This window comes from Carassius carassius, chromosome 36 (genome assembly GCF_963082965.1).
Source record: "Carassius carassius chromosome 36, fCarCar2.1, whole genome shotgun sequence".
In the NCBI taxonomy this organism is placed as follows: Eukaryota; Metazoa; Chordata; class Actinopteri; order Cypriniformes; family Cyprinidae; genus Carassius; species Carassius carassius.
In genome coordinates this window covers 8,496,526-8,522,247 of record NC_081790.1, presented here as the reverse complement: position 1 = coordinate 8,522,247, position 25,722 = coordinate 8,496,526, and the positions used below count along the sequence as shown (strand labels likewise).

Below are 25,722 nucleotides of genomic sequence, written 5' to 3'. Positions count from 1 at the left end.
AGATTCAAAACATGAAAGAGTTTTAAGTAACCTTGTTGAAATGGGTCACAAATGCAGGATGCTACATGCTCTCAGCTGGATCTTCCAAATGACTCGTCCCCAGACCAATTCCAGCTGCCAAGCTTTTGCATTGAAGAAGCTGTTGTCCCCAATGCTTTGGGTTTTTTGCAAGCCTGCAGCACCCTCTTGTGGTTTAACTAACTCACATGTTCTGATTTTGCCATGATTGGGGTCTTAAGGAGATCTCTGTTGTGGAAAAAAACAATGACAGCAGTTTCCATTTGTAATACTTTTAATGAATCCAAAATTGGATACTGATTGAAGTGTGTTATCAAGTTATAAAGTAATAGCAGTTCTGATTAGGAAAAGTCTATAAACTATACTGTTTAAATCTGTGGGGTTGATAAGACGTTTTGAAAGAACTCTCTTAAGCCTTGTTTAAACTGTCAGCCCAAATCCGATTTTTGTGTAAATACAAAAATAAAAACTTAAATCCCTTCATTATGCTCACCAAGACTGCATTTATTTGATCAGAAATAAAGCAAAACAGTAGAATTGTTAAATTATATTATGATTTAAGATAACAGTTTTCTATATGAATGTATTTTAAAATGTAATTTATACCTGTGATGGCAAAGCTGAATTTTCAGCAGCGTTACCCTAGTCTTCAGTGTCATGTTTATATGAAATCTGCATATTTTGAAACAGTGTAATAGCCATTATTGGCACTTTTGATCAATGAAATGTATTTTCTCCAAATAAAAGTATTAATTTTTTAAAAATTGAATGATTACCATATTCTCGTTTTTTCCATAGTTATTTCCATTTTTATTTTGTATGCTTGCTGAGATGCTTACCTTCTAGTGAAGAAAAAAACTTATCCTTGACTGTGTATTCAGTTTTCATTTTTGCAGTGAATGTACTTTCCAGGTAGAGTAAACAATTAAGACTAAAAAGGTCATTTCTTTAAACTGCCTGTTAACAGAGTCTATCTTACTGCTAAAATAACAAATATTCAACAAATAGCCTCTATATATTTTTGTAGTATTGCATGGGTCAAAATTTTCTTTTTTTTCTTTTATGCCCAAAATCATTAGGATATTAAGTAAAGATCATGTTCTGAATATATTTGGTAAATTTTCTATTGTAAATATATATAAAAACATAATTTTTGATTAGTAATATGTGTTGCTAAGAGCTTAAATTGGACAACTTTAAAGGCTATTTTCTCAATATTTAGATATTTTTGGGCCCTTAGATTCCAGATTTTCAAATACTTGTATCTCAGCCAAATATTGTCCTATCCCAACAAACCATACATAAATGGAAAGCTTATTTATTCAAAGTCAGTTTTAAAAAAATGACACTTATGACTGGTTTTGTGACCCAGGGTCACATATTTGAGTGGTTTTAAAAGTAAATGTTTTAAACAATGATGTCTCCACTTTAAACTATACACTAAAAACTCTAAAATCTAAATAAAGTAGCAATAGCTATTGTTTTATTTAATTTTTTTGCCCCTAAATTTTTCTTTTGCCGTCTGTCTACGCTAGTATTTTCATGTCGGGCCAATAATTTTGCTATTCCATACTACTCCACACGATGGCACCTGAAGTACGCTATTCTGCAGAATAAAGTATTTCATGCCCAAAGTTATAGTGTTACTGTTAATTTGACTTTTTTTTCCAGTGAAAATTTAAAAAGCTGGAAAGTTTTACGTTAATTGATGATTTACTGATGATCTAGCCTATAACGCCGACTGAATTCCACTAACATAACAACCTGATTCTCTTGCAGTCTACTTTTTGATATTAATATAAATACAAAATTATTTACATCTCATTAATTAATTTCACTTAATTTCATGTGCGTTTGCTTTTTGTTTATTTTTGTGTTGCGTTACACTGACGCGAACGTGACATCGCTTCGTTGACGTCAACACCGATTCTGGGTGAAACGGTAGCGCGCATGTGCAGCGCTGCAGACCTCGACTAAACAGAGGTCTTTGTTGAGACAAACAGACAAATCTTGCGCGAGCTTTTTAGATATCTCAGGTATATTTGGTAAAAAGACAAGCGAGTTATATACAATCGCGACTCTGCGAGCCTGATTTACACACGAACGCGAGGATATTAGCACAGCTGACAACATCTCTGCTAACAACATCGGATGTACACAAACAAACCCATCGCTAGCGTTTTAAGGTGGTATTTTTAGCGTAGCTCGATTTTCTTTATTTTCCCATCACGACAGGTGGTTTGTCAGCATGGGGAAGTGTCATAATTAAATGGAATAGATCTCGTCTTCACCTCCAGGATATCATGAAAGAGGAGAGGGGTATTTGTAAAGAAAGGCTGCCCATGGCACGCAGAAGTGGGGTTCAACTTTCCAGCAGCCTCGTCCAGACAGAGGAGAAGAGGGAAGCAGAAAGAGGTTATTTGTGGGCCAGCTTTATTTCACATAAATAATCAAGGTGCAGGGAGATGGAGACTGTCGGGAAATTCGAGTTCAGCAGAAAGGACCTCGTAGGACACGGTGCCTTCGCTGTGGTATTCAAAGGCAGGCATCGAGAGGTGAGAAAATATCATTTTAAAAAGTATATTGCATAATTACCGTCTGCATGCAGTGGTGTCATTGTGCATTATGTATACATACTGGTTGCAGAACTGGCATACCACCTTAAAGACCCCTAGCACAACAGATGGAAGCTAGAATAAAAGATTAAATGTCTAGTATTACAGAGAGATACGCATTAAAACCCATTACATATAATACATTTTCAAGCTTTTAATGTGTCATTTTAGTTTTTAGAGATGACTTTAAATTAGAGATTGTGAAACAACAGATCTGTGTCTATGGTCAGTTATGTTAAATACAATGTAGACTGCAAAATGATTATGGTAAACAGCTAAAATCATTGAATTTTTCAGAAGCATGATTGGGAAGTTGCCGTCAAATGCATAAACAAGAAGAATCTGGCCAAATCTCAGACTCTTCTGGGGAAAGAGATCAAGATATTGAAGGTACGTTTTGGTTTTTTTGGCTGCCAGTGCACTGCGTTTCCATTACATTATAATATTTGTGTGGAAATTAATTCTTATTTGTTTTCTTTAGGAACTGAAACATGAGAACATTGTTGCATTGCATGACTTCCAGGTTGGTTGATATGTACATTGCAGTTTTTAATGCAGTTGTCTAGAGAAAGTGGTTTTGTTACAACTTTACTTCATTGAATACTATTAAATACAAATATTGTACTTGTTATAATGGGCTAAAGAGGGTTTGAATGTATGTTTTACCTCCCCAAGGCTGTATCATGACTTCCTTTGCATTGATTGGTTAAAACAGTCACATGTTCTTCTATTGACATGACATGTGCACTTGTTTTAAATGGCTCTGTTGCATGGCATTGTGGGTACTGGAGTCTTGGTTACACATTTACATTTTATTATATATTTAGATCTAAAAATTACAATGTTTCTATTGTGGAATGCTAAAAACGCAAAAAATATGCAGTATAAGATGCTAAGACTTTTTTTTTTTTTTTATAAATACCAGGAAGAGATATTGTTTACTCACTCGATTCAGTATTCAGGGTTCATTGGCACTTAGTAAAAGCCTTTCTTACAACGGTGCAATTGAAACCAGTATAGCCAGACTGGTGAAATGGTTTCATTGAAGAGTTGACACGTTTTTTAAACATCTGGGTTCTCTGTATTTGCTCTGCGCTGGGGTCATCTTGAGGTTAATGTGTCAGGCGTGTTTTATTGGTGTAAGTTCAAGCCAGTGGGAGTAAAAAAGACATGCTACTACTCGGACTTCGAACCAGTTGTAAATTATATGATTTGTCTCTTAATACAATGTTTGTTACTCACAACTGGAATTATTACCTTAATCATTTGATTGACAATAGTTAATTCCCATGTTATTAAAAATAGGATTAAAAAAAAAAATAATAATAATTAATACCATGTTACTGAAGGATTACCATATACATGCAGTTTACATAGTACCATTGTACTTTTTTTAGTTATCATTTACAGTTTATACTGAAGTTTGATGTTGCTTTTGTCTCCACGTCATGTCAGTTTGGTGAAAGAAGGCTCACACTCTGGTGTTGCTTTCAAAAGGTACAGCTCAAGTGTCTCGGCACATTTCCACCACATGCTGACCTCTTCTCACATCTCCTGAATAGTCACACCACTTTCTACTGTGGTGTTGGCTGTCTGTGAATTGAATGCCATTAAAGTTCGAGTAGTTGTTGCACTATCCTGGAGAGAAGAGCCTGTGAGCTGCTTGGCACCTTGCCACATGTGACAAACTTGTACTTTTTTGTGCAGGATGAACCTTGCAAGAGTTAATCTGGTCATCTTTTCCTTGCAAAAACAAAAACAAGATTTTGAGCACTGCTTATTTTTAGTGAATCAGGTTTATAACCACTTTAATTAAAAAAATAAAAGTAATGGTTCCATCAAGAAACTTTAACATTCATGGAAACTTCCCATTTAAAAAAGGTTCTTTAGTTTTTAAAAACTATTCTTCACACTAAGAATAAAAAACTGTTTTTTTAAGAACTGTTCACTCTAAGGTACGTTGGGAAACCAAAATTGGTTCTTCTATGGCATTGCTGCAAAAAAAAAAACCTTTACATATAACTGTGTAAAAATAGGTTCTCAGCAGGTTTAGTAACAGTTTAGGTGAAATATAACATTTAAAATAAAAGGGTTGTGTTTGAAGTCTGATGAGCAATAAAGTAATCGTGTAGTCATCTCAGAACCAGTTTAGTATGGTCTCCACTGTGCCTGTGGTAGAATTCAACATCAGCAGATCTCATGGGTCTGCTGTGTTCATAAGCAAAGCTCACTTTATCACCCACATGAACATCAATCATCTAGGCAACAAACTGTCTGTGAGTAATGTTGGGCCTGTTGGATTTTCCCAACTGAATGGCCAAGCTCATTCAAGCGCTAGTTGTCATTAAACAGTGATGTTTGGCTTAGTTTCAGTCTGGCTGCACAGTCGGTTAGAGTCTATCTTCAGTGGCAGAAAGTAAAACTTCAGCAATGCTGAGTCAGCAGCATATGCCAGTCACGGATCAGTCTATTCGGCTCATTGGTTGAGGCGACCATGGCAAGGGGGGAGGTCATCTGTTGCTAAGTGATAAGGATGTTCTAAGTGGGCTACTCTGTATTTTTTCGAGAGGCCTCGGCCATGGGCTCGGGAAATAACAGGATTATGGGGCCATAAAAGCTGACTCAATAGCAAACGCAACCTGTGCTGTAGGACTGATAGTGATTGTCTGAATAGTTGAATATTTTACGCTTTGGCCACTTCGGAGAAGCCTATCATGCATTTGGTTTGATTATTCAGTTCATATGTACTGAAGACAGTTCTGTACTAATAGCTAGTGTGTGTTTATAAAGTATTAGTTAATTATTTCCCTAAAGCTTATAGACTAGCATTGCTGCTTTGTAGTTGTCTGTTTAAGAATCCACAGGTTCAAAAGCATTTTCATTGGTTGATTTTGTATTGGCATGATACTTAAAGGAATAGTTCGTCCCAAAAATGAAAATTGTTATCATTTATTTGCTCCATGCCTGCATGTATGGTTCTTTTTCTTCTGTTGAAAAAAAAAATATATATATATATTTATTTTATTTTTTTTTTTGAAAAATGAATTTTGTCTCAATCAAAGACAGTAGTCACCTGAGATGTGTTATGCAGAAGAAAGATATATATATATATATATATATATATATATATATATATATATATATATATATATATATAGCTGAGTAAATAAGCTTTCCATTGATGTATGGTTTGTGTCAGAAAATCACCTTTAAATTTGTCCAAATTAAGTTCTTAGCAATGCATATTGCTTATCAAAAATTAAGTTTTTTATATTTTTAAGGTAGGAATTTTACAAAATGTCTTCATGGAACATGATCTTTACTTAATGATTGATTTTTCTTTTATGCCAAAAATCATTAGAATATTTTGACCCATACAATGTATTTTTGGCTATTGCTACAAATATAGAATTAATTAAATATATAAATAAAATTGAAATAAAATCTGTCAATATCACTCAGTCTAGGTAATCTGATCTTTCGAATGATTTAATAACACACACATGAAATCTTAGAGAGGTCAAATTTTTTACAATGAATATCAAATTACTGTACATGACAGAATTTTTGAGAATTACATTATATTATATTATATTACTAAAAGTTTACTACTATAAACTTTTTTTTTAATTGTCTTATAAAAAAAAAAAAAAAACTTCCAATCTGTATTTTGCTAAAGTTTGCCAGTATATGCCAGTATATGACAATAAAAATAAACCTGACAAAAAATGTCAGTATTGGTTAACCTCTACTCAGCTCAATATTAAATTTGGCAGGTAATTTGTGAGCATGCACTAGATCCACTCAAACTAGAGCAACTGCAAAGTAACACCCTTGGAATCACCCACAACACCCGAGCATCGTGGTTAGCACCACTCACATTTCACATTATCAGCAGTATCTATACTCTCTTGTGTCTGACTGAGGTTCAATAGTGTGCGCTGTGGCTGCCTTGAATAGAAATCTGTCACACCACCGCACAGTTTGCACATTGATCTTTGAAAATGTACAATGCTAACAAAGCCTTTGACCTTTGCCCTCCCCCTGGCCTTTATTAGCCCATTATGACCCAGTGCAGAAAAAACACACTCACGCCATATGTGGATTAGTGTCAGCCAAATGCATTTACAATGCACTCAAATAAGCTGTTAACACTGGTTCCACTGCCCTCTGTAAACATGTTATGCACAGAATCTTTTGAATATATATTAAAGAACATGAATTAATTTGCTGCTCTGGCCGCCTGTCTGTCTCAGTGTTGAATCTAATTGCTCCTGTGTTTTTGTTTTTTTCTTTCTAGGAAACGGCAAGCTCTGTGTATCTAGTGATGGAGGTAAGTGGGCCTGTTTTCCCAGTGTCTTTAGTTGTTGATCTTGTCTGTCCTGTACCTGGTGATGCTTGCAATTAGCCATGCCCTGGGGCCAATGGAAGACAGCTGCAGTAGTTAATAACAACACCATTAGACAGAAACAGACTTTAAATCAGGTTGTTTTGTTTGACATGAGGAGGATTTGTAAAATCTTTCCAATTGCTATGAGACTCAGCCTCCTGTAGATGCCTTTCCACCTTGTCAGTTCTCAGAAAAGCTCAATGGAAAGGCAATGGGGCCACTGGGAAGCCCATCAGTGGTGCACAAAGGATAACAGGATGGGAAATAACTGAGTGAAGAGTTTTAATATGCATCTGAATTGTCTCTCTCTGTGAAGTGAACTAAGCCCCATTCATATGCAGCTTTTGTTATTCAGCATTGTGTGGTGCTGTTATTCATAATAAAAAGATCAATGTTCTTTCTTTAACTGCAGTACTGCAATGGAGGAGATCTGGCTGACTACTTGCACTGTAAGTGGGACATTTCATTTATCATGCGTTGAACCTTTTTTTGTTTTTGTTTTTTTTGCTCTCTAGATTCTCAACACACCAGCCTTCTTTATTAAATTATGTGTTCACTCTTAATAATACATAAATTGAATTTGATTGGAGTAAAATTCTGCTTTGATAAAGTAGGGATGTTCAACTTAGCTTTAATTACTACAGTTTTTTGCTGCTTTTGTTTGCGTGATATAAAAAGTGATATCAGATTATATCAAAAGTAGCAAAACCAAACTCAGGAAGTTAGGCCAGAAGGGTTTAGGGTGTGTGTTTGTGTATGGATGTTTTGTTAAAAGCGGGTCTGAGGAAGCTGCAACTGTTGACTGTAGGGTGTGAGCTTGTTTTCAGAGGAAGCAGTTGCTCTGAAAGTCCAGACACAACAGTTTTCTTTCTTATGGAATCTTGACATGAAAAAAAAAATTTGCTTGTATATGCAATGTGTAGTATTTGAATTTATAGATATAAACTATGCAGTGCTTTCTTAGCACTTTGGAAGGATTGCAGGTTGAATTTGCATTTGATTTGCCTGTAAAATCTGTAACTGGTTACATAAACTGTAAATATAGTGTAAATAGTGTTGAGGCAAGGCCAGGTGATATAATAGAAAACATTATCTCTGTGCTTTTTGATGGTATTCTATTTAGGAATTTGATCTGAAATTACTTAAATGGTGATGCGTTTTTGTGAATGGGAAGACATAAATTCATTAACAATCTAGTTAAATGTCAAGATGCACAAAGTTTGGGGTCAGTTAGGCTAGATGTATTTTAAAATAAATGAATAGTTAATTCAGCAAGGATGCATTCAATTATATTTGACATTTTAAAATGTTACAAAAAAGTCTATATTTCCAACTAATTATTTTCCTTTGAACTTTGCTCATACTATGAATAGAGAAAAATGTATCAGTTTCCCCCTAAAATATTAAGCAGCACAACTGTGTTCAGCATTTGATAATAATAAGTAATGTTTCTTGAGCATTAAATCAGCATATTAGTATGATTTCTGAAGGATCACATGACACTAGAGACTGGAGCAACTGATGCTGAATATTCACTTTAGCTAGTACAGAAATGAATTATTTTTTAAAATATGTTCAATATTAAAGTTATTTTAAATTGTAGTATTTCACTGTAATTTTAAGCATAAAAACAAAACAAATCAAACATTTGAACAGTATTGTTTATTGCCCACACTGTTAAATTACATTTAACTTTTTTAATTTATGTTAACTGTAATAATGCTGCTTTGTTTTGAATCTCCAGCAAAATCTTATTCATATATTGTAAACATTCAATAGCTATATTTTGCCAAGCCCCAGTGAACTCATCTTTACTCTAATGCTCTTTTAGCTAAGGGCACTTTAAGTGAAGACACCATCCGAGTATTCCTGCAGCAGATCGCGGGGGCCATGAGGGTCCTTCAGGCCAAGGGGATCATCCACAGAGACCTGAAACCCCAGAACATCCTGTTGTCCCTTCCTGCAGGCCGAAAGTCCAACTCCAATAACACTTGCATCAAGATAGGTGTGTGAGCCAGTGCCAGTGTTTTTTCTTATAGTTTATCGTTTTTACATTCTCAGCTTTCAAAGCATTAGAAACTCTAGATGCTATGTCCATATGCTTAAGCAAGTCTGGCTTTTGCAAATCAAGCAATTCTGTTTGTGTTCTGCTTAAAGAAAACGCCACCGATTTTCCATATTCCACTATGTTCTTCCCTCAAATTAGATGAGTTGATACGTACCTCTCCCGTCCCAGTGCGTGCACTCAATCACTGTAGCATGCAGCACAACTATGCTAGCGTTTAGCTTACTACCATTCACTCATTAGGATCCAAACAGGGATTAATTTAGAAGCCACCAAACACTTCCATGTTTTCCTTATTTAAAGACAGTTACATGAGTATTTGCATGAGTAAGTATGGTGACACACAATAAAACGTGGCGATGTACTAACCCGATAAAAAATGATAATATATACATATATATTTAAACCTACAAAAAATATTAAAATGTATACAAAAACAAATTAGAAGATGAATCATAATAGTCTGTTACAGTAAAGAAGTACTAATATGCATTTAATTTATACATTGAAGTCATTTTACGTTTGTTTACTTTATTTCTGTTTCTGAAAACTGTTTAACCTACCTAAAAAGCACTGTTTATTTCATATGTATCTTTGTTCTGTTGTGTTTATGTAGGCCTGTTGAATGTTAAATGGATCCAATCCATGTTCATTAGAAATTATTTGATGATGCAGCAATAAAACGTAATGCAGGTGTTTTTGAACTGATTTAAAACATGATTAAAATACTATCTATTTTGATGCCAAAATTTCAAATAAGAGAGGAAGTGGCAAATATCGGTATCGGAATAGACCAATAAGTGTTTGTTAAAATCTTATCGGGCCCAAAAAGCCTATCGGTGCATCCCCTAAATAATTTAAGTATTCTCTTTTATCTACACCTGTTTTGCCATTACCCAGAGTGCATGGCTTTACCAGCACAGTTTGTAAAATCTTCTTTTGGTCTCCTCAGCTGATTTTGGGTTCGCACGGTACCTCCAGAACAACATGATGGCCGCCACACTCTGTGGATCCCCCATGTACATGGTACAACATTTTTACATTTCCTTTTCGAACTTTTCATATACATGTGCATCATTGTGATTATTCTCATTATATCTCATTTATTGTAACTCTGAAATGCTATTCACCAGGCACCTGAGGTTATTATGTCACAGACCTATGATGCCAAGGCTGACCTGTGGAGTATAGGGACCATTGTGTTTCAGTGCCTGACTGGGAAAGCTCCATTTCAGGTTTGTACCATTCTAATTATAGTTTATTATATAGATGTCACTTTCAAGTCTGAGATATTACGGCATTAGGAAGAAAGCAATAATATAAAAAGTGCTTGTTTTGCGATGTTAAGTTTGTTGTGATTGTCCATCCTTCAGGCCAGCAGTCCCCAGGACCTCAGATTGTTTTATGAGAAAAATAAAACTCTTAGCCCAAAGTATGTCCATTTCTTATTGACTCTGATAGTTAATGATACTTTTCAGATTAGTTTGGGAGTACAGATTCTGCTCTTTCTCTACAGCATTCCCAGAGAAACTTCCAGCCATCTCAGACACCTGCTGCTTGGCCTCCTGCAGAGAAACCATAAGGACCGTATGGACTTTGGTCAGTATCCTGAGTGTCTATGTCCACTAGATGACGAGGCAATGTTTGCTATTTATAAGTTTAGTTTTGGCAACCATGCATTCTTCTTAAGCTGATTGTGAAATATTTGTGTTTTTATAGATGAATTCTTCAGGCACCCTTTCTTGGAGGCAAGCTCCTCTATGAAGAAGTGTGAGTTATTGCACTGCCATTTAAAACTGTGTTTTGACCATTTTAAATAGTAATGCTTAATCTTTAGAAAACGATTATTGTTAAATTAAATATTATTTAAGCTGTTTTATTTATTTTTTATCGGGTTTGCATCCTTGCTACTAAAATTTGGTTTAATACCATGATTATTTTTTATTAATATTAAATAAACAGACTTTTTTATAAACTTTGTAAATAAAAAAAATTTAATCAGTGTATATCAAAAAATGTTTAACTGTTACAGCATAATTAATTAGAATAATTGCAACACCAGAATGTTAATATAAGTCAGTAGGGGTAACAAAATTGGGACTAAATGTTGGCTTGTAGTTATCCATTTCACATTAAATAAACAAAAATATTAATGAACTGTTTTTTCATACAGTATGCTATAACATGGTCATAATGTGAGAATACATTTTTTGTGTTTTGGGTGTTTATTTATTAATTGGGTTACAAAATGCAGGCGACAGCTAAATATGATTTAACTCATTATTTGAGTTTTACTCCAGTGATTTGAATATAAACTAATTAGAAGGCAAAAATATATGATTTTCATTGTATTTCTGGAAATGTGTGTCTGTGTTCTTCACAGCTGCTCCAGTGAACGTGACTTGCTTTCCCAATTCAGCCTCTGCAAGCTCATGCAGCAGTTCGTCTACTTCACACCTGGCCTCTCCTCCTGTAAGTGTGAGTGTGTGTGTGTTCATGTCCGTGTTCAATGTGTCAGCTGCACTAATAAATGTTGGAGTGTCAGGGGTTTGTCACAGACATGAAGATAAATAAGCACAGCAGCCATCTGCCTTCTCAAACAAAGATGCACTTTCTTAACATTTTATGGTGGCTTGTAACTAATCCATGATAGGAGCCACATGTTAATCAGCTCTGTATTTTGTGGTATTTTATGGGTCTCATGGTATCAGAATGCTGTATAGAAGTCAGGGCTTTAAAAGCAAAGAAATCATACATTCTGTTATTTGAGGTCTATAAATGGTTCTAAATATCATTTTTATTAAAGAGACCATATAAATGTACGTTTTACATGCTTATTTTTTAACACTGTTATTCAAAGGTTTTTTCAAAGGTCAAATTATTAGTTTGAGTCAAAAGTTGTAGTTAATGGTTAGTTGAAAGCAACAATTGGACCTTAAAATAAATTGTGAAAACATATATTTAATGTTTTAAATGTGGAAACTATTATACATTTTTCAGTTTTTTTTTTTTAATAAATAGAACATTTCAAAAGATCAGCATTTTATTATTATTATTATTATTTTACAATTTAAGTCTTTATTTCAGTTATCATCAATTTAAATATTAATTGATTTAAAAAAAGCTTTTTTTAGCATTTGCCTAAAGAAGAATACATACACTACTATTGCTGAAGAACAATAAATGATATTTAAATATATTCCATTAAGTGTATTAAAATATTTATATTTTAGTAAATATCTGCTGTCACAAATTACATTAAAAAAAGCTATTTTTATGATCTCGCATTCAGAAATGATACCTGGTTTTAGCTTGACTGGATATTAATAATTCAGCCACTCTCAGAACTCATCCTCTTTTATATTTTGTAGCAATCCCTTGCAGAGATCCAGCAGGTCCGTGCAAAGGCGTTAGCCTCCCCTACCCAGGATTCTCCAGGATACCTGCTGAAGGACTCGGGAGGTGGCGGAGGCGGCAGCAGTAGCAAGAACTCGTCTTGTGACACTGATGATTTTGTCATGGTTCCAGCTCATTTCCCCAGTAAGCCCTTCGAGAACTTTGTCCTGCCAGCTATTATATTTCCTTTCCTTCTCCTCATTTAACAAACATTGTTACAAAAAAAAAATTTAACAAACATTGTTACTGTCCTGTTAAAGTGGGATTTCTGGGTATTTATCATCTTTTTTCCCCTCTTGTCTTTTTAGGTGAGCTTACCTGTGAGATGCTGACAGGAAAGGTTCTCCAGGACAGTCTGATGTATAGTGGGTAAGAGCTCACTTTGACTGTTCACAGATCCCACAAAATCTCTTTCCTGCTTGACTCTAAAAGTTAATCTATCATACAAATTTAAAAACCAAGTTTATTATGACAAAAGCATTGGCAAGGTTATATGTTTGATTCCTGGGGACAGACATTTTATTACAAATGCCAAATTCATAAATGTAGATGTAAACTCCAGTAATGCCCACAAGTTGCACTGGTGCTGGTGCTCATGTAGCTGATGCAAGTTTGAACCCGGTTTGCAGCACGATTCTTCTGAAATCATTTTATCATGCTCATTTGATGCACATATTATTATCAATGTTGAAAACCATTGTGATGATTAATATTTTTGTTTTGTTTGAATTTTTTTTTTGTATACATAAAATATATAAATAAAATGTGTGTATATATATATGTATATATATATATATATATATATATAAAAAAAAATATATATATATATATGTATATATATATATATGTTTGTATATATATATATATATATATATATATATATATATATATATATATAAACTGCATTTTTTAATTCTTTGACTAATAGAAAGTTCATAAGAATAGCATTTATTTGAAAAAAAAAATGTAACAGTATAAATCACTTTTGATTAGTTCTGGAAAAAAAGAGAACCATTTTCTTTCTTGGCAAAAAAACAAAAAACGTTGGAATGGTAATATATAAAATAAGAAACTGCACACACTTGGCACAGTATTTATGGTTGGTTGTAAAGCCTGTACGCTTGCATAATTAAATCTTCAATTTGACTTCAATGGAATAAATTTCCCTCACTAAATAACAATGCTAACATATTCTATAGTATCATTTTGCATGAATCCACTGCTAATGTTCTCCCTCTCTCTCCTGCTTTAGGAGTTCTCTTCTGACGTCTGGAGGTCAATGCAGTCAAGGAAAAACCCCGCCACGTTCTCCCTCCCACAGCAGCTCTCCAGGACCCAGCGGGTAAGAACACAGCCGGATGAAAAATGACTAACAAAATGACCTTTTCATGTCAGGGCATTTCAGCTGTTTTCTTCTAAGCAAACAGGATGAGTCATGATAGTTGTCCAGTCAATATTTTTTTTTTTTTGATATTTATTTAAGTTTACATTTATTTGTATCTATTAAATTTATTTTATTTGTATTTGTAGAAACTAGTTTTGGGCCATATGGTCATTTTTCAAATCGTCATATCGTCAGACTGTGGGATCGACGATACACGATATTATCGTGCATGGGTGGAGCAAGAGAGAGACTCTTTGTTCTTGTCATAGCATAACTATTTAGTGTTTTAAACCACGCAGGTGCGTGAGATAGAGCCTATGGAATCACCAATAATCGAAAATATATACTTTCAAACACACTGATAAACTAACGTTAAATATATAAAAAATACTGTATTTAAAACAGCTAGTTCATATCGTGCACCCTGTGACAAATTTGCTGCATCTGCGCACGGAAGTTATCAGTCTAAATATTCTGCAAAATCAGTCAACGGTGAAAATCAATAGTAGATTTCTTTTAAGTCTAACAGTTTAACACTAATATTGGACATAAACGAACACGTTAAATATAAAGTATTCAAAACCGGTAAGTTGATATATTTGGAATAAAGTTGAACTGAACTGCATCAGTCATACAGCGCTCCGGACAGCGGGCCTCATGACGAGACCGACGTACCGCCACAGACACAAGAATGAGATGCATTCTAACATAACTGTGGCATTAAACTCAGTTAGAGAGGGCTGGTTTAAAATATTGCACATATATAGGCCGTTCAGATTACATGTTAAAATGCAATGAAATACCTTATGTCTGCAGACGATGTACGTCTATTTGTGGATGGAGACTTTGTAACGGCCAAAACTATGTATTGTGCATGCATCACATTATAGTGCGGTGTGTCCTTTAGGAGACTGATCACTTAACTTATAACGCACACTATGTGGTGATGACATAAAAGGACTACATGAGAACCACTTTGGATGATAAGTTCGGTCTTTACTTTATTTGTAATGCCAAGAAAGTGTTAATCTCTCATATATGAGAAGAGTGCATTGCCGTATACCAGCCATTAAATGTGTGGGACACCAACTCCTTGTTTTCTCTCTTTCATTTCATGGATTTAACGAGTTATCAGAGTCAAAGCGTTACATCTTCACCTACAGGCTCTAATCCTCTTTTGTGCGCACACAGGGGCGTTTTTGTGTGTGTGTGTGTGTGTGTGTGTGTGTGTGTGTGTGTGTGTGTGTGTGTGTGTGTGTGTGTGTGTGTGTGTGTGTGTGTGTGTGTGTGTGTGTGTGTGTGTGTGTGTGTGGAAATGTGGCGCTGAAGTGAAATAGCTGGGCATTTTGATTGCCGAATTATTATAGGCCGCCTAATAAAAATAAGAATAGTTCTTATTATTATAATTTAATACATTAATAGGAGAATGAGCCTAATATCATCTTGACTATCGACAGAGAGATCTGCTTACGTCGATATCTCTGACTATCGTCGATACACGATACTATCGTCTATCGGCACAACCCTAGTAGAAACCACAGGCCTTTTTAGGTCACAGTTTCTACATGTAGCAGCAAGACATAGAATGACGTTTCCTGTCTAGTAGCAAAGGCTAACCTTTTCACTCTTTGGTTTCTGGGTCATTGAAGTTCAGAGCTGCCACAAGGGAAATGAGTCCTAGATTGGCTTGAGGATTGCATCTTTGATGGGCACAGATCTTCCTGTTTTCCTTCATTATTAAACACAGCCCATGAAACCCGCAGCCTCACACAATAGGCAGTCATAGATCTCTCCCAGCCTCTGCTTCTCTCCAGAAAAGTCCTGTGAGATTTAAAATGATTTTATTTTATCGATCGGGTGCTAGAAGATACTGATGTTTGTGCTTTTATGTTTTCAATTTTTTCTGTCTGTCTCTCTTTCTATTTGTTCAATTGCTCCATATCTTTGGTCCTCACTCTGTTTTTTTATTTCCGCCTCATTCTTAGCCGGCCGAGTGAGATTTCTGGGAGTAACTATGGCAACTATGGGCAGTCCGTACCCATTCCAGTCCCCACACAGATTCACAACTACCAGCGCATGGAGCAAAACCTCCAGTTCCCGGGTCAAGAGGGCTCTCCACAGTGAGTGAAAGACATTCCTGATATTTCCTCCTTGAAATTCACTTGGCCATGCTCCACAGAAATTAATTTGGAATGACAAGAAGAGGCATTAACTGAATTTTAATTCAGAGAAGGTCAACACTTTTACACAACAGAGGCATTTCTTTTCTTTTCTTTTTTGTGTTTGTGGTGCAACACAAGTTTTGCTATATGTAAAATAACATTCTTCTCAAGCGATAAGATGTATTTTTCTAAACTTCTATATACTCAATTAGGGCTGAAACGATTCCTCGAGTAACTCGATTACAAAGAAATGAAAGCCTCTTTTAATTTATTTTAAATCTCACGCCAGGTTCTTTCGCAATGATTTTTTTAATGTTACACAACGCGTTTACGTCACCCACAAAGCAGAAGGAGACACAAGCGCTGCGGCCGAAGTCGCATACTGCAAGGAGTCAGCAATGTTTTGATTTGAGGGCGCGGACAAATGTAAAGAGAACGTCATGGTGTGTGTCCATTGCAAGATAGAGCTGTCATACCACAACTAGGGCCTTGTGATTTCCACGATGCAGAAAACGCAGACGGAATCGCAGAATCCAGCCATAAAAATGGAATTTACAGTTTAACGCGGAATGGCACGGAATTTGCCAAATTTTTAATGAATTAATCAAAAATAGGTCATTGCATTTACATCAAATCATGATATGGACTAATATCTGTAAATATTAAGCCGGAACAGTCTATTTAAATATGAATCCTGCATGTTCTGCGTGTCTCTGCTATGAATGGAGCAGAAGCGCGACTAACGTTACCTTTATTACACACACAGAAGCGTGCGTGACGCTCGCAGTAATTTCAGCGTCTGCTGTCTCACTAAATAAAGACGTGAACACATGAACAACATCTCCCGAACTGCTCTGACAGTCACTTCATGAGCATTTGACCGTTTGATTTGAGTAAAACTAGCGTCACATCACATACACCGAACTGTAAAGGTACGTCAACCCGTCAAAATAAAAGTCCGGTTTAAAGCCAAGTATTTGCCAGATATGTATTACTATTGTTCAGCAGAATGTACATAGCTACAAAAAAAAAAAAAAAAAATTCAAAGTTTAATCACACAACATTTCTTCCATGTTTTATTTTTTATAGTAAATCCCCTTTGTTTAACAAAAAGTTTGCTTAATTTTCAATAATTAAAAGATGTTTTATGTGTTTAATGTGCATCTCAGAAAATGCTTTAAAACCCCAACTGAATGGCATTTAAATGCACTTAATTCATCTGTCAACTTTATTGTCATTGTTCACAGTACAAGTACAGACAGAGAAACAATGGGTAATAATTAAATGTTTTTTTTTTTATGTATGCATTGCATTCTATGCATTTAAAAAATAAAAATAAAAGAATTTTCTAAAAAAGGAAACTTAGTTGTTCATTTTAAGAGACCCAGGAGTCTTATTTTCTCTTGCATAATTAATATTGCACTTTAATTAAGCAAAAACACATTTTATCCGATTACTCGATTAATCGATGGAATTTTTTGGTAGAATACTCGATTACTAAAATATTCGATAGCTACAGCCCTATACTCAATGTTCTTTAAGTTCAGTGCCATTAATTGAGCAATTAAAACTTTTAATTTAATTTAACTGTATCACAACATTTTTTTACGTAAATAGTTTGGGATAGTATTGTTACAACATGGTCTTTAAAACGGAAGTTAATTTATTAAACATAATTAAATACAATTTTCTAGAAATATTTTTTGTTTGTATTATAAAGTGGTAATTCATTCAGAAAAATAAAAAATATTAAATACAAATAAAGTAGTACATGCTTTTCCTTGAATTTCTGTTTCCTTATTCAAATTTGAATTGTTTTGTATCTAAATTTAGTTAAATTTTTATTCAGTTCAGTAGGAAAATATTGATTTAATTTTCTTCTATTTTCTCTCTTTTTTTTCTTCCTTCCTTCTGTCTTTCTTTGGCAGGTCTGTCACGGTCCAGAGATGTGGTAGCGGGAGCTTTCTGGCTAGTGGAAGGACAGGGCCTTCTCCTCCTCAGTCTGGTTCTGCTCTCACTTCCCGCAGGCTGTCTACAGGAGGCGCGAAACCCTTCCAGCTCTCTCCACAGGGTGAGGGATGCTTTCTTTTGCCCTAGTCATGTCACTAGCTAAAGATGATTTAAGAACCCTTGTGCTTCTGAACTTACTCTGTCTGTCCTTCTCTACTTTGCTTTTGTTTCGAAAGTGGGCACAATTCCTGAGTTGCCAGGCCAAGTTTGCCCAACAACTGTAGAAATGGGTCACAGGGGCTCTCGGGGTGGAGGTAAAATATTTTTTCCTCTTTTTGCATACTATTTTGTCATTTTTTTTTAAATGACTTGACAGTATTTCATAGCCTAATTACTTTCCCTTTTGTAAATATTGTGCATGTCAAAAAAGTTGGGAAACAATTGCTTTCAGCTCTTCCCATAATGTGAATGTTATTCATTAGGGTTTTTGTTTTTTTTTGTATTTTTGGATGACTCCTTTTGAACTCTTCCTGTCTGTTTAGAAACCAAGGCTCGGCCACAGCAGCAGGGTCTGGGCACTCGGCTCAACAGTGCCCCCTGTTTGCTGGAGGCGGCTGGTGGGTGCAGGCAGAAGATCAGGAAGCAGCATTCAGACCCGGTGGTGGCCCCTCAGGGAAACATGATGCCCTTTAGGACCATGCACTCCTCACCCAGGCTCAGTGAACTTATGCAACGCAACCCCCTACCAACCATCCTGGGTTCTCCTTCCAGAGTAAGATTTCATGTCTGTTTGTATGTCCATGAACTCTCAGTATAAACTATTGTTGAAAGTTGGGAGTTGCCAAGATTAATACAGAATACAGTAAAAACAGTAATATTGTGCAATATTTGGGGGAATTTTTTTGTTTGTTTCCATTAATATATATTAAAATGTAATTTATACTTGTGAAATGTTTTTCAGCATCATTACTCCAGTCTTCAGGGTCACTTCTGATCCTTCAGAAATCATTCTAATATGCTGATTTGGTGCACAAGAAAGATTTCTTATATTTAGCTTTTTTATTTTTTCATTTAAGGATTCTTTGAATAGGCAGTTTAAAATGAAATTAAAATGTCTTGTAACATTATAAATGTCTTTATTGCCATTTTTGACTACCGTATTTTCTGGACTATAAGTCGCACTTTTTTTCATAGTTATAGTCAGGCGCGACTTATCAAAAAAAGAAATGAACCAAGAGAAAACATTACCGTCTACAGCCGCAAGAGGGCGCTCTATGCTGCTCCGTTTTCCTGTAGCCTACACTGAAAACATAGAGCGACGGTAATGTTTTCTCTTGGTTCTTGGTTCTAAATAAATGCGACAGTGTGACTCATATATGTTTTTTTCCTCGTCATGACGTATTTTTGGACTGATGCGACTTATACTTAGGTGTGACTTATAGTCTGAAAAATACGATAATTTAATGCATTCTTGCTGAATAAAAGCACTTTTTTTATCTTCTTGACCCCAGATTTTTTTAAATGCTTTTGTGAATACTATCTGATCAATGAAAACAAATAATGTAAAGAAAAATTCTCTTCTTTCTCCATTCAAGGCCATGCCCCCGTTTGAGTTTCCCAAGCCCCCGAGTTCCCCGAACATGGTCACGTTTCTGACCCACCAGGGCCTCAGACCAGCTCAGGGAGAGGCTAGTTTGTCCCCTGCCTACCAGCCTGAGGAGAAGAAGGGCTTTAGGAGGTAAGAAAAAAATAATTGGATGGATATTTAAGCTAGTCAGCTCTTCTAGTTTTGGAACGGAACCCTGGACTCAAGCTGATACAACCTCGCTGTCCTTTGCATTCCTTTCTCCTTTTATTTTTTCTCTTTTTTTGCTTTCTCTTTTATAATCTTCTTCACTCTTTTTCTTGTCCGGGCAGGTCTCAGAGTGCTAGCCGCCTATCTGATGTGCTGCTGATGGCAGCGTTTGGGGGGCAGAGAGGAGAAAGAGGCAGCATGGAAAATCTCAACACTGACAGAGCCATAGACATCACAGGTGAGCTCGCACCTATAAAAAGGTTAATTTATACACTTATAAAAAGTATACATTTGTCAAAATGTATACATTTTATAAGTGTATAAATTAACCTTTTTTATAACTTTAATATATTTTAGAATGTGATCACAGAAGTAAATTACAAAGCTGATTTTTTTGTCAGCCATAACTACAGTCTTTAATAAGTTTTATACAATGTAACACAGTCTTGTTGTTCCGCTCACAGCGCCACCTGGTGGTGGAGGCTTCGTGGTGGGCTCAGGTAGCCCTGCTCGAGTGGTGTTTACCGTTGGATCTCCTCCCAGTGGAGGAACACCTCCTCAGAGTTCTCGCTCAAGGAAGTTCTCAGGTGAGTTATTTTCTCCCTCCAGTTTTGACTTGGGCTGGGTATTGTTCAAAATCTTTCAATCCGGTGCCAATTTCGATACCTCAGTTTCGATACCGGTTCCTAACTATACTTTTTTCGATACCATATTTTTAAAATCCATTTCAACATCAACACAAATACATTAAACACAAAACTTTTATTTTTCACCTTAATTCAAACAAATTCTGGTAACACTTCACACTCAGGATACTCACATCCCGGGGCTATTGTGTTTTCCAGTCCGATGGGCTATCGTGAATAGTAATGTAAAATTCCTAACTTGCTTCGCGTTGTTCACTCGCTTGAAGGGGTGAAACGGATCGTTTGCACTTGCTTCTAAATATTGCTGATTCAATCGTTTTAAACAATTTGCACACGTTCGGAGCTTGCGCACACTCATTCAAAGCACGCGCTGCGAGCAGCATTTCAGACAGTGCGCGTACAGAGAATGAATTCATCTTTCGCGTATCGTAACTTCTGAATGAACACATACACACACAATTATATCAAAATAATTGTCTCTGCAAGTATTCTCGTAAACACAGTCGGTTATGTTTTAAGTGAACGTATACAGTGGCCTGCTGCTTAAAGAAATTTGCTGTACCGGATAAATCTGTGTCTCTCTCTCTGTTTTTTAGACGACGTGAAAGGGGGCGTGTTTTAAGATACGCAATGGAGTAGACCAAACTAAACAGGGAGGAAGGGCAAACCACTCATCCAAACAAATGCTTCATTAAATTGGTGGTATTGCCAGCTTTGGTTGCAATACTCTTATCGCATATGTTGCACTTTGCTGACTCGGCATCCACTTTTATAAAGTGTAGCCACACTTTAGACCTCTTTGGCATTGTAAAATGGAAACGTTTTGAGAAAAAACAACTACACTTGTGTTGTGTGACTGCGAGTATCTTCAGAAATCCTCCCCATCATGTCACGTGGTGGACAGCCAATCACGGCGAATTTAGGTCCTTACATGCACGTATGCTACAAGCTCACACAGACACAGCCGCTTGGCAAAAAAAAAAAAAAAACAACGGCTGCTTGGCTTTTGGCACCGAAAGATAAATATTTTTCCGATACTCATAGTATCGAAGTTTTTCGTTCGATACCATAAAGGCATCGAAGTTCGGTACCCAGCCCTAGTTTTGTCTCTATTTAGATTTAACATGGATCCTTCAAGGTAATGCTGACCCAAGCCCCTCAATGTCTCACAGCAGGCTCTTCAAGCTCCATTAGTCCTATAGGTTCCCTCAACAGCCGCTACCCACAAACAGGCATTTGCATGGATGGCTACGAGGGGCCCTCAAGTCCCCGCTATGGGTTTACTGACCCTATCTCAGCTGTGACTTTTGAAGCCCCTGAACTACCAGAGGAGACCCTAATGGAGGTAAGCACCAAATTACTGCATTACTTTTTGATAGGATCATGTTAGCAAGTTTATGTTTGAGTTTAACGCCACACTTCTCTCTCCACCGCAGCAAGAACACACGGAGACTCTGCGCAGGCTCAGGTTCATGCTGGACTTTGCTCGCTGTATGGTGGAGGTGGCAGGAGCCCGTGGTGGAGAGGATGCCCAGGCCGATCTCTCTTCCACCAGCCTGCTCCAGCAACAAAGCCTGGTTGCCGACCAGATCAGCTCTCTGAGCCGAGAGTGGAGGTGAGAAGATCTCTCTAGCAATGGATCACAGTTGCTGTTTGTTCTATACATGTTAACAGCAGAAGGACAGTGTCACTAGTGTTGACAAAAATCATTAAAACAGAAATTAAGACTTGCATGTGCATTTATTTTACAGTTATGCTGAGCAGTTGGTGCTTTACATGAAGATTGCAGAGCTTCTGTCATCTTCTCTACAAACAGCCATGGAAGGCATCAAACAGGGAAAACTCTACCCCTCGACCACGGTCAAACAAGGTCAGCAAACAAACCTGGTGTAGATAAACTGACCCACAGTGTTTTATAGAACTAAAATATATTAGAATTGCATTGTCCAATGTACAAATACTTGAGACTAACTGTAGTTTTCATGCAAGTCATTAAAAACGTCCATAAAGTGGAACTGAGGAGGTTTTCATCTTGATTTTTTTTCTTTCAGTGGTGAGGAGGCTGAATGACCTGTATAAGTCCAGCGTGATGTCGTGCCGTTCTCTGAGTGCCCAGCTGGAGCGATTCTTCTCCCGTAAACACAAACTCATGGACCACATCAACAGCATCACAGCAGAGAGGCTCCTTTTCAGCCACACTGTACAGATGGTAAGAAAACCGTTAGGAAATTATGACTTCCAGGCTTTTTTCTTTTGTGAATTGTTGGCTTTTAACAGTTGCTCAAATGTATTTAAGAAGTGGCCTGGTCTTACAGGTGCAGACGGCTGCTCTAGATGAGATGTTTCATCAAGGGGAAGCATCAATTCAGCGCTACCATAAGGCCTTGCTGCTTATGGAGGGTCTGTCTCTGCTCTTCACAGACCAGGCTGACATCCTCAGCGTTAGCAAGTGTGAGTAATACAATAGACTTCAGCATGTTTTAATGTTATGTCACTTTAAGATCATTTGCATAACCAGTATGATATTTCTCTGTAGGTAAGCAATGCATAGAACGCCGTCTCAACGCCTTGCAGTCGGGTCTCTGTGTGTAAAATCTTTCCACCATGCAGCTGTTACACCATCAAGATTCCCCTTTCTCCCTCAAGCAATCTTTTTCCAGTGCTGTGGGGGAGTGAACAGCCCTCTGATTGGACCACGTTAACCTGATTGACAGCTGATGTCATTATGGTGGAGAGATGCGAAGATTTGGATGTGTTGCCACTTTACATCATCACAAGCACAGAAGGACAGAATAACACCTGTGTCAGTTGTCAAGATGAGACCTGTTTCAAGTATAGTTTAAAGTATAGTACAAACATGTTGCTCAGTGCACTTGTTGGCTCACATAGGATTTGGTTGCATGTTATAAATGGGTTGTGCAATCTTAGATGAGGTTTATCCACTCCAGAACATCAGTTTCTTATAGTTTCCTTAGTTTATAGTCAGTGACCTGCCCATTCACTACATTAACTAGCAGAGAAACGTTATAGAACACGATTAAGATGATTATAAGTGATTTAATAGTGTATTTGGGAGTGCTTTGTGTGATTGAAGTTAAAGTCATTTTGTTTGGTTGGTTGGTTTAATTCCAAATGTCCAGTTAGAAGTAGATACACTCTTTGAATGAATGTTGCGGACCGGTAAATGGTGATCTGTGCACCATTTGAATGTTATAAGAGGCCCAAATACTCCCTCACTGGGGAGTTCAATCAGAAATTCAATGACCAAATTACAAGCCATTCAAAAAACTGATAGTTTTGCCAATTACTTAATAGACATTCTCATTGTTCCTGAGAAGGAAATGTATAAAGCCAGCTAAATCATTTGTAGCACTTTAGTGAATGTTTACCAAGTAAGAGCATGTCAAGTCCCTGTTTCCTCCTTAAAATGTGTAGGAAATTAATATTGTGTGCGGTGTTTGGACATCTCTTGTGGCCTGTTCAGTTTCTTCTTTTTTTAATAGCTATTATTGTGTTTTTATTTTGTTTTTAGCAATCATTTGTCTGAATGTAGTTCGATTTTTTTTTCGAATGTTTGTCGCATTAGGGCAAGACAGAAATTTGCTGCGCCATTACAGAGGATTTTAGCCGTTATTTGGTCTAAATATTATGCCAAAACATCTTTAGTGAATTTTCTAGATTAGATAAAGGTGGCGTTAATGTCAGCCCGCTCAATATTGGTTTGCGTTGGCATCAAAAACTGCTGAATTTATAAGGAACTCTTGATTATACCGAATCATATGTGTGCCCTGATGATCAGTCCTGTTCCTGATTTAGATTAAACTCGGACTTTAATGCCCATTTTTAGTGTATTTTTTTTTTTTTTTGAGGACAGAATGTACTTCCTCTTGGGTTGTGCATGCATGGTTGTTGCTGTTGTTGATGTGAGCTGTGTATAATCTGAAGCAGGTATTTAAAGGACAGATCTTAAGATAGTAGTCAATTCTAGATTGCACTGTTTGAAGACTCTTTTGTTAGGTAAGCAGAAGACATTCAAAATTGAGCAGACCATTTAGTGTGAACACCACATTTCCTTACTTTATTTGTAGAGTGCTTTTTAGCCTTATTTCAACTGTGTTGTACATGAAAAAAAAAATTTAAAACATTTTTAAAATGTGCCTTTAAAGAAAAAAAAGAAAAAACTGAAACACTGAAAAAAATAATTTCTTTTTTTTTTTTTTTTTGTACATTGTCAGAGTTGTGTTTCGATTGGTTGAATTTGACTGGGTTGAGATGCAGTGAGATTGATTTCGTTTTGCTTCACTTTTTAAGGTGTGTGTGAATGTATTTGTGTGTGTTTAAATATCATACATACTAGTTTTCTTTGAATAAACTGAACTGCGTTGTCATGATAGTGAGACATAAGCTATTATTTCTGTTTTCAGTTCCAAAGGCCAGTTGCCATCAAAGTAACATGCATTTTTTGCTGTCATACATACCGGTTCAATTGCAGTTTTAACAACTTTGTTAAAAGAGCAATAGCATTTTTTTATTTTCTCTGATTATGCTGCATTAAATGTATTTATTGTGCTTTTTAAAAGGCATAAAATAAAAATTGTGTTAAATCCATCAACTGCTTAATGACCATTGGATGTATCGTGACACTTTTAATCGCTGTGTACTGCATGAAGTGTTTGGTCATCTGATTTAAGCATCACTTTGTCATTAATCTACAGACACTAAAACTTGCAATATGTGAGCTCAGCAGTTCTGCATCACTACACTGATGTCTGACATCCTCATTTTGTTCTCCAGTAATAAAGACATACATGTGTTTTACCTTGATCTTTCAGTATCGTGTAAATCTGAATTGTAAATTATCGCTTTAAAACTTGTACATTTAACAAACGCATGGAGATTTGCTTTACATCACCCTCTCCCCACCAAAGATATGAACCTTCTTAGTTGTGACTGTTGGTAAACATTTACAGTTGTTTGTTCTGTAAAAAGACCTGTATACACTCTTTCATGTCTATATAGTGTGTAACTTTTTGCTTTAAACAGTACAGCACCAATAAAAGAGAAAAGCTGAAATAAGTGTATTTGTTTTAAACTACTTCTAAGGTTTTTTTTTTTTTTTAGCTGTAGTCCGATAAATATTTAAAATAATTTGTGAAATATTTAATTTCATTTTAGAAGAATATGTTTTTGAATTTATATATTAAATTGTATATTTCAAAATGAATATATATATATATATATATATATATATTATATCAGGGTTATTATAGTTAAAAATTTAAATAAAACCATGAAAAATC

At 36.0% G+C, this 25,722-nt stretch overlaps 1 protein-coding gene across 4 annotated transcripts; it reads left to right on the top strand.

Moving 5' to 3' along the window:
* The first annotated feature begins 1,947 nt into the window (after nt 1–1,947).
* On the top strand, nt 1,948–25,498 carry ulk1b (unc-51 like autophagy activating kinase 1). Of its 4 annotated transcripts, none has more exons than XR_009425732.1 (29): nt 1,949–2,573; nt 2,931–3,023; nt 3,115–3,156; nt 6,934–6,966; nt 7,436–7,472; nt 8,855–9,028; nt 10,041–10,114; nt 10,222–10,323; nt 10,462–10,520; nt 10,605–10,687; nt 10,808–10,858; nt 11,472–11,560; nt 12,460–12,628; nt 12,793–12,853; nt 13,737–13,826; nt 15,854–15,988; nt 17,959–18,101; nt 18,217–18,294; nt 18,523–18,752; nt 19,576–19,718; nt 19,898–20,013; nt 20,240–20,362; nt 21,595–21,767; nt 21,859–22,037; nt 22,174–22,292; nt 22,474–22,631; nt 22,738–22,873; nt 22,959–23,223; nt 23,268–25,498. XR_009425732.1 is itself a non-coding variant. In XM_059526118.1 (29 exons), exons 2-29 carry the CDS (start codon nt 2,484–2,486, stop codon nt 23,012–23,014), a joined length of 3,036 nt encoding a protein of 1,011 aa, XP_059382101.1. In that variant the 5' UTR covers nt 1,949–2,204; nt 2,316–2,483; the 3' UTR covers nt 23,015–25,498. The 4 variants fall into 4 exon arrangements, 3 of the variants coding, with proteins under 3 accessions (XP_059382103.1, XP_059382104.1, XP_059382101.1); XM_059526118.1 differs by having other exon boundaries at nt 1,949–2,204; nt 2,316–2,573; nt 22,959–25,498; XM_059526120.1 differs by having other exon boundaries at nt 1,948–2,573; nt 21,598–21,767; nt 22,959–25,498.
* The last annotated feature ends 224 nt before the right edge of the window (nt 25,499–25,722 follow it).